The sequence below is a fragment of the Phaethon lepturus genome, unplaced genomic scaffold (genome assembly GCF_000687285.1).
Source record: "Phaethon lepturus isolate BGI_N335 unplaced genomic scaffold, ASM68728v1 scaffold8317, whole genome shotgun sequence".
NCBI lineage: Eukaryota > Metazoa > Chordata > Aves > Phaethontiformes > Phaethontidae > Phaethon > Phaethon lepturus.
This window is the reverse complement of record NW_010551076.1, coordinates 1-9382: the sequence shown is the minus strand read 5'-3', so window position 1 is coordinate 9382 and position 9382 is coordinate 1. Positions and strand designations below refer to the sequence as shown.

Sequence of the window (9382 nt, the reverse complement as noted above, 5' to 3'; positions counted from 1 at the left end):
TCGTGTGCCTTGCTAGGATGTTGTTTATGCCGGGTAGTTTGTGCTACATCTTGTGGGCATGTTCAAGTGAGTTCAATGTCAAACCTGATCTATAAAACTGCATAAGGAAAGGAGTAGGATACATTGGCTCAGGCTTGACCAACAGTTCACATGGTGTGCTGGGTTGACCCTGGCTGGATGTCAGGTGCCCACCAAAGCTGCTCTATCACTCTACCTCCTCAACTGGAGGGGAGAGAAAAGATAATGAAAAACATGGGTTGAGATAAGGGGTTGAGATAAGGACAGGGAGAGATCATTTACCAATTACTGTCACAGGTAAAACAGACTTGACTTGGGGAAAATAATTTATTACCAATCAAATTAGAGTAGGGTAATGAGAAATAAAACCAAATCTTAAAACATCTTCCCCCCACCCCTCCCTTCTTCCTGGGATTAACTTCACCCCTGAATTCTCTGCCGCTCCTTCCTTCACCGCCAGCAGGACAGGGGGATGGGGAATGGGGGTTGTGGTCAGTTCATCACACGTTGTCTCTGCTGCTCCTTCCTCCTCAGGGGGAGGACTCCTCATACTCTGCCGCTGCTCCAGTGTGGGGTCCCTCTCACAGGAGACAGTCCTCCACGAATGTCTTCAGCGTGAGTCCTTGCCATGGGCTGCAGTTCTTCATGAACTGCTCCAGCCTGGGTCCCCCCACGGGTGCCGTCCTTCAGGAACAGACGGCTCCAGCCTGGGTCCCCCATGGGGTCACAAGTCCTGCCAGAAAACCTGCTCCAGCCTGGGCTCCTCTCTCCATGGAGCCACAGGTTCTTCAAGGAGCCTGCTTCTGGCATGGGCTTCCCATGGGGTCATGGCCTCCTTCAGGCATCCCCCTGCTCTGGCGTGGAGCTCCATGGGCTGCAGGGGCACAGCCAGCCTCACCATGGGCTTCACCAAGGGCTGCAGGGGAATCTCTGCTCCAGCCCCTGGAGCACCTCCTCCCCTCCCCATTCACTGACTTGGGTGTCTGCAGAGCTGTTCCTCTCACATGTTCTCACTTCGGTCTTCTGGTGGCAGTTTTCAGTTCTTTTTTCCATCCTTTCTTAACTCTGTTCTCACAGAGGTGCTGCCATGGTTGCTGATGGGCTCGGCCTTGACCAGCAGTGGGTCCGTCTTGGAGACAGCTGGCATTGGCTGTGTTGGACACAGGGGAAGCTTCGAGCAGCTTCTCACAGAAGCCGCTCCTTTAGCCCATGTCTAAAAAAAACCTTGCCACACAAACCCAATACACACGGCTTCAGGCTTGGTCAGAAGGTCATGAGAGTCCAGGTGGAGTTTACCTACATTTGCCTTTTCAAAACGCAGCGTAGATAAACGGAGTCTGTATCCAGGCCCAGTCAAGTCTGGTTTCTTATGGTACTATTGAGCCTTGTGCTTATGGAGAGGGTATACAAAATCCCTTTTCTTGCCCTTCCTTTGTTGTCTTTAGTTATTTCTGAGGTGCTTAAGAGAATTTAATACATTTCAATCCTTTTATCTTCCCTGAGTACGCCTTTTTACTGCTTACCTAATTGCCTGAAAATATGGATTCCTTTTGTGCATCGTCACTGCCTGAAAGGGTGTGATGACTGCTGCTAAAATCCACAGGATTGTCACATACTGAGGGGGTATTTGTTCATGATACAAAGCTTCCAAAGGGTTCCCTTAAGTGAAGTTCATGGTGGTAGGGCCTGAGATTAATTTAGCTTGGCTTCTTGGATGAGGCTGAGTAAGCTGGTACCATTAGAATGATGGAAACTCACTGATGAGATCTCTACTGGGGAAATCTCTGCTAAAAATGTAGTGGGAAGGTGCTCAGAGCATACCGTCAAAAGGTTATGGCTCTGCAGTCCACCTCTCCTGTTGGCTGGCCTTTGTTGGTGTCATGGTTTAACCCCAGCCGGCAACTAAGCCTCACACAGCCGCTCGCTCACTCCCCTCTGCAGTAGGATGGGGAAAGAATCAGAAGAGTAAAAGTGAGAAAAGCTGTGGGTTGAGATAAAGATAGTTTAACAGGGAAAGCAAAAGCTGCACACGCAAGCAAAGCAAAACAAGGAATTCATTCACCACTTCCCATGGGCAGGCAGGTGTTCAGCCATCTCCAGCAAAGCAGGGCTCCATCATGCATCACAGTTACTTGGGAAGACAAATGCTGTAACTCCAAATATCCTCCCACTTCCTCCTTCTTCCCCCAGCTTTATATGCTGAGCATGATGTCATATGGTATGGAATATCCCTTTGGTCAGTTGGGGTCATCTGTCCCAGCTGTGTCCCCTCCCAACTTCACATGCACCCCCAGCCTACTCAGTGGTGGGGTGGTGTGTGGAGCAGAAAAGGCCTTGGCTCTGTGTAAGCCCTGCTCAGCAATAAGGAAAACATCCCTGTCTTATCAACACTGTTTTCAGCACAAATCCAAAACACAACCCCATACTAGCTACTATGAAGAAAATTAACTCTGTCCCAGCCAAAACCAGCAGAGTCAGGCATTCACACTGAGAGTATCTGTGAAGAGACAGTCTGCATGTGACTAAATGGATAAAGAAAATACTAGTATGCTCTTTTGTTTACATTAGCTGTCCCTTTGCCACTGTTTGAAGTTGGAATTGTCTCTTCTTTTTTTCTTATGAATGAAACTTTAATTTTGGCTTAGCTGTCCCTTAAAAAAAGTGGCTTGACATCAGTAGCTTCTGAAACAGTCCTGTTCAGTGTTACTCTGGCATTTCTTTTTGATGCAGGAGGCTGAAACTGCGCAAAAGATTACCAGGTTTTTGAAACTCTGCACTGTTCCCCAGAGATTATGTCCTTCCATTCTGCTTCTCACCTTCCTTTTTTCTGGATGGATGGCATTGTCCTATTTTACCCACTCTGAAGTTTTGTCACCCACTTTTGTTAGTAAAATGGTTAGGAAATAGGAGTTCAAAGTCTCTTATTGGGGCTATAGCCCTCATTTCAGGCTGTCGTAAGGGTAACAGGTCAGGGAAACAAATCTTGGCCATTTATGAGCATGACTAAACTAGCACCCATTACTCCAGCCTAGAGGATGTCATGTTTGTCTGGAGAGAATGAAGAGAGAGAGGAAGTGGTATAGTAAGTTTTAACTTGACTATTGATAGCACTGCAGTTCACATTGATCTGTACCTGCCTGAGAAGGTGGCAAAGCAGACTTTTTGAGCAGCTTCATGTATTTCCATTTCCCATCTTCGAAATTGTTAATCTAATTCTAGTCAATGTGATTTTCAGGAGAACTGCTCTGTTGAAGTCATTGGTCAAAGTGGATAATAACTTTCCGGAGTTGATGAGCAAGATGACTGCTTTGTTTCAGGATACATGCTATGCTTTGAGGTCTTCCCAATTCTGAGAAATTGGAAGGCTGTGAACTACTCCCATGAAGTCTTTTATTTTCTTTAGAGCTCTGATTGTCTGGGCATTGCATTACTGTGCTCCCTAGTCTGGCATGATAGTAGTTTTACAGCAAAAGCTTTCTATAATTATGCCATGCTGGAATCACGAATAAAAGTGCAAACAGCGTGCCAACTATTGACAGAATTGTTATGTACATCTCCTGGAAACTGAATGTTAGTTGGCTTAATTGTCTGTAAAAGCATCTTGTTTAAGTAGTATAATATTTTTATGGAAAAATGGCATGGCTTATAAGTGTGCTCCATCATAATTTTCTTTTTCTTATTAGATTGTGGAGGGAATGAAGAAGAATAAATGGAGTATTGAGAATATTGCTTTTGGATCTGGTGGAGCTTTGTTGCAGAAACTGACCAGAGATCTCTTAAACTGTTCCTTCAAATGTAGTTACGTGGTGACCAACGGTCTCGGGGTATGTCTTTGCACAACTTCTGCCATTATGTTTTCAAAAGAGGCCTCCCCACTTGAAAACCTGTTTGACATTTCCTGTTACATTACCATCGTGTCCATTAGGCACACAAGCCCCACAAAGCCCTTTCCTTTTAAAAAATACTCCTTTTCATTTTAGGTAAATGTCTTCAAGGATCCGGTTGCCGATCCAAACAAAAGGTCAAAGAAAGGACGACTGTCGTTGCATAGGACACCTGCTGGAGATTATGTGACGCTTGAAGAAGGCAAGGGAGATCTTGAAGAGTATGGACAGGTATGAATTTCCAACATGTAATACATCATTCTTCATGCAAAAATAGACTGAGAAAAAGCAGGTTATAACTTAATTTCAAAATCTATTTTTTATGCAATTGTTGTTATCAAAATCTTCCCAGGCACAGCAGAGTAAGGTGATAAGCAGTACAGCAAGCAGCGAAAGCAAAAAGTAACCACTAACGAGCACTAGACTGTGATATACGTAAGGAAAGCAAACCCATGGCAAGCACAGGGGCCTGGCAATTAATAGCTAAACAGCAATAACAGCTATAAATTCTATCTAGCACACTCCAGTCAAACCTGTCATTATCTCAAACCCTTTGTGCCACACAAAGGGTTTGAGGGCACAAAAAAGGACTGTCATGGTTTAGCCCCAGCCGACAACTAAGCCCCACGCAGCCGCTCGCTCACTCCCCCACAGTGAGACGGGGGAGAGAATTGGAAGAGTAAAAGGGAGGAAACTCATGGTTTGAGATAAAGACAGCTTAATAAGTAAAGCAAAAGCCGCGCACACAAGCAAAGCAAAACAAGGAATTCATTCGCTACTCCCCATGGGCAGGCAGGTGTTCAGCGATCTCCAGGGAAGCAGGGCTCCATCACACGTAATGGTTTCTTGGGAAGATAGATGCCATCACTCTGAATATCCCTCCACCCGTTCCTTCTTCCTCCCAGCTTTATATACTGAGCATGACATCGTATGGTAGGGAATATCCCTGTGGCCAGCCGGGGTCAGCTGTCCCGGCTGTGTCGCCTCCCAGCTCCCCGTGCACCCCCAGCCTGCTCGCTGGCAGCCCGGCATGAGGAGCTGGACTGTCTTTGACTGCTCAGCAACAACCCAAAACATCAGCACCTTATCAACATTTTCTCATTCCAAATCCAAAACATAGCCTCACGCTATCTTCTGTGAAGAAAATTAACTCTACCCTGGCTGAAACCAGGATAATATGTTTGTGATGAACATTCATATCTATATCTATATCTGTAGAGAGGGAGGGACCTAATGGTGAGAAATCTCTTCAAAACAAATCACCAGACTATGTCTCTGGAATTAGGGAATACATAGGTTCTTCATTTTTGGCATGTGAAATAATTCATTAAGAAATTTTCTGTCCTGGGCTATTAAAGAGGGTTATTTGTGTGGTACGGGTTCTGGCCCTCCCTAGGAAATGACAGGGGAATGTACCTTTTGTGGACCCATTTCCCTAAAGCCACAGGTCCTTGCAATAGGTCACCAGTCATAGTGACTGCTCAGCATTGCTTTTGTGCTAACATTTCTGTACCAAGCTGTGCTTATTGCTCTTTCAAAGTGTGCTGTTCGCAAGCACTTCTTGATACGCTATTTTACAAAATACATGTGCAAAGGGGACCGTGAAGAAAGATTTTAATTTCCACCACCCCCCCCACCCCCAGTTGCTTTAGAGGAAACAAAGTCTTCATTTAAATCGCTGTAATTGAATTGTATGTAATTGGTTGAGTGCTCTAGCAGGATATATTTAGAGTTAGTTGTTTTTGGCTTTGGCCAGATGTGGACAACTCACTTAGGGACTACTTGGCACAAAGCTGCTGTCTGTGCACAGGATGGCCCAAATCCTTTCTTCTGCCTAACCATTAGTGAAAGGTGTTAGAAGCAGCTGTAAAGATCTAGTATTTGACAGTCTAAAGCTCTAGTCTTACCAGGTTTGATCTGGGTGCTTGCTTTTGAGTTTGTGTAACCGGTGTTGTTTGTTCTTTTGCCAAATCACTCTTGCTAAAACAGTCGTGTTTCTTGCAGGATCTCCTTCATACAGTATTTAAGAATGGAAAGGTAACGAAGTCATATTCATTTGATGAAGTAAGACAAAATGCCAGACTGAAGAACAGTGAAATAGCAATGGTGTCTCACTAAGTTTCATTCCATGTCTGTGTATGTGTGTGTGTGTAGCAAGTACGTACTGCATAGCTACTGGGTTTATTGTACAGATTTGTGTGTTTGTGTTTTATGACATCGTAGCCAAATTATTTGTTGGTTTATGGACATACTGCCCTATCTTTTGCCAGTCTTTAGAAAAGATGAAATCAGGAAATGGTACTTAACATTGTAAAACATATTTAATGCTGAAGTGTGCTTTTTAGGGCCCTTTGCCAGTAGTGATTCAATCTGGTATTGATCTTTTCACAAATGAGACAGAGCTGAGAAACTTTTTTATATATAACAGAATATCACAAAATGGATTTACATAAAATTATCATGATTGCTTTATGTTTATATTTAACTTGTATTTTTGTACAAACAAGATTGTAAAATATATTTAAAGTTTCAATAATTAAGTCTTTCCAACTTTTCATGATTTTTATGAGCACAGACTTTCAAGAAAATACTTGGTGGGGGGGAAATCCATTGCCTTTTGTCCATTAATCAGCAAATAAAACATGGCCTTAAAGTTTATTGTGACATTGTACCATTTGACAACTAAATCAGGACTCATATCTCCTTAAGATCCCATAGAATTGCTGACCTCACCATTTCTTGTAGTTGTCTGTATTTAGTAAATCTTCATTAAAGAAAATTACTGTTCTTACTAGAAGGTTTGGGTACTACAGACCTTGCTGGCATGGTAAGGTATGTAAATGAAATGCCAAATTTGAAAGGATTCTCTACTGCAATTTAACTTGCCAAGTCTATCCCACTTGGTATATGCACCTCAATATTTTAAGAGTAAAGTTTTTAAGAGATCTCCTCTTCCACTATAGAATATATGTGTAAAATACTGAAATATGGAAGCGGTGTATTTTAAAGTAATTACACTTCTGGGTTTATTTTTCATATACTGTAAGTGACATGACTTTAAAGCAAAATACTGGACTGGGTAGTGCACTTTTTTACTTTTTTGTATTTTTTTCATTGATTTGCCTTTTGTCAGACTGGATGTTAAATTGTAAAAATGTTTAACTATTTTTGTTAACAACTTCAATAAAACTTTATGCTAGCCAAACTCCTACATGAATGGCAGACCTGTTTCCCCTTCTCGCCCCATCTCATTGGGGTGAGGAGGGGCTTTTATTTTGCAGAGGGTAACCGTAAAACAATACATTTGAGAGATACTTTTGAACTGTCTGCACTTGATTGTATTTGCTCTCTGCATATGCTTGATTTGAATATCTGCTGGAAAACAAAACTGTAGAGGATTTTATTTGAGAAGCTATGTAGTAACCTCTGAAATGTTTGATAGTACTGTGGGATGCCTCTCACTAGAAAAGTACCTCCCTTCCTTAAAAACAACAGCAAAAGCAAACGGCTCCTGTGTTATGCTGGTGATCAACTATCAGCCAATGGCTTAATATACTGATGTAATTAATGCTTCTGATTAGTAAATGATGTTACAGAAAAATGTTAGAGGTCCTCTAAAATAATTTAAGCCTACAGAATTTGATAAAACATGCTTTTAAAGGAAGATGGAAAAGCCATAATTCATTGTTCTTATTCTCTCACCAAAAAGGGCCACATCAAAGCACCCATAATATTTCCAGGGTTTGTGGTTAAAACGTTTATGCCCAGTCTTAATAGTCCTTGTTAATAAAAACTTGTTTTCCACTTGTAGTGTATGTAATTATACATTTAAGTGATGTATTGTTTCAAAAATAGTGCTTTAGTAAGACTCTAAATGCTGACCTTTCACACTGAGGAACCGCCTTCCCTTTGCTATTAATGATATTGTTTGTATTTGGCCAGGAAAGATTTTAAATCTGGACCTAGGATCAGTAGCAGGTAAATAGTACAGAGCCTATTTCACTCCTCCACGTGTGTACTAGGGAATATTATGATGTATGGTTTAAAAAACAGTAAAGTAAATGCTGCTTTCATTCTGTACCAATAAAAATTTTGATAACTATTGACTACCCATAACTGATATTTTTGTACTTGAGAACTGAGGATATACTGTGGAAGCACTGTTGTCTTGTGTACCATGAATTACATTAGTAATTGTTCAGTATTGTCTAAAACTTTTAGCTTACTCATTGGAGACTTGAAGCAAATTGTCTACTTGTGCATGTCACTTTCAGGAAGTTGGCACGTCACTCATTTTATTAAATGTTAATATCTTTAAAAAGAGGGGGGGAAAAAAAAAAAGAGAAAAACACCTGGTGCTATTCAGACCCGAATACATGTCTCTTTGTGTTTGGTAGTTTGACATTCTGGGCATCAAGGAGTTGACAGAAATTACTGCAGTGCTTGAACCATACAATATCCTAATTCTTCCACATGAAAGCAAACAGCATGTTTAAGTTTGCTTTAAATTACTAGATTTGTAGTCATTGATATATTTTAATTATCCCCATTTCATAATACAATACAGTATTTGTATTTAAAAATAGGAATTGGGAGATTTGTGTTTAATACTCTTCTTTGTAACCATATTTAGCATAAGAAATGGATTTTATAAGACTATTTTTTTTTCTTGAGCTGCATGATTATGAAAAAATGTTTTTTTGGTACTTTGAAAGATCTGAGGAGAGAACAGAAGAGTACTTTAACTGTTTGGTTTGCCAAAATCAAAACAAAGCTTAAACAGTTTTTTCTTATAGATTTTTACATTCCTTATTAACCTGTTTAGTGAAGAATAAATATTCCTCACTTAAATCCTCTGTTAAAGTAATTTTAATGTACTTGGCATCAAATACCGGTATGTAATACACATGGAAATAAAGTTTAGTTCTGGCAGTGAAAATAATAGCCATTTGACTGTGTCTTAAAGTTGTGGTGTTGGGCATCAGATGCTGAGCTCTATGTTGCCGAACACAGACCGGAGCACATTACAGTCCTCAGTAGGAGAGCTGCTCAGCTGGCTTGCATGCAGTTTGTGGTGACACGATTGAATTTACAGTCAGCTCAGTTCTACAGAAGAGAAAGGAAACTGGGCTCTTTTTTTTCTGTTTTTTTTGCGGGGTGGAGGGGCATGAGCACATCTGTACTTCAGCATCTTGCCTGTTTGTGCTTAAAAATGAAGCACTTGTAACTGAATTTGATGTAAGGAATTATCCTCTATTTATATTTCACAGAATCACTAGGTTGGAAAGGACCTTCAAGACCATCAAGTCCAACCATTAATCCAGTGGCACCATGTCCCATAAACCATGTCCTGAAGCGTCACAGTTTCACATAATCCTTTCTCAAATAAAGATTTGTTATTTAAGTTTTACCTCTAAAGCCGCTAAAAATTCATGTACAAAAGCAAATTAACCAAAGATCACAGAATCACAGAAACACTA

General features: G+C 41.2%; 1 protein-coding gene across 1 annotated transcript in view; it reads left to right on the top strand.

Annotated features, from left to right (window-relative positions):
• NAMPT (nicotinamide phosphoribosyltransferase) overlaps positions 1–8004 on the top strand; it is a gene marked incomplete at its 5' end in the record, with an annotated part of 21657 nt that extends 13653 nt beyond the window's left edge. The window contains 3 exons of the mRNA XM_010290764.1: positions 3702–3842; positions 3999–4133; positions 5907–8004. Coding sequence (XP_010289066.1) covers positions 3702–3842; positions 3999–4133; positions 5907–6020 — 390 coding nt within the window. The remainder of the gene's footprint in view (positions 1–3701; positions 3843–3998; positions 4134–5906) is intronic.
• Positions 8005–9382: the final 1378 nt, after the last annotated feature.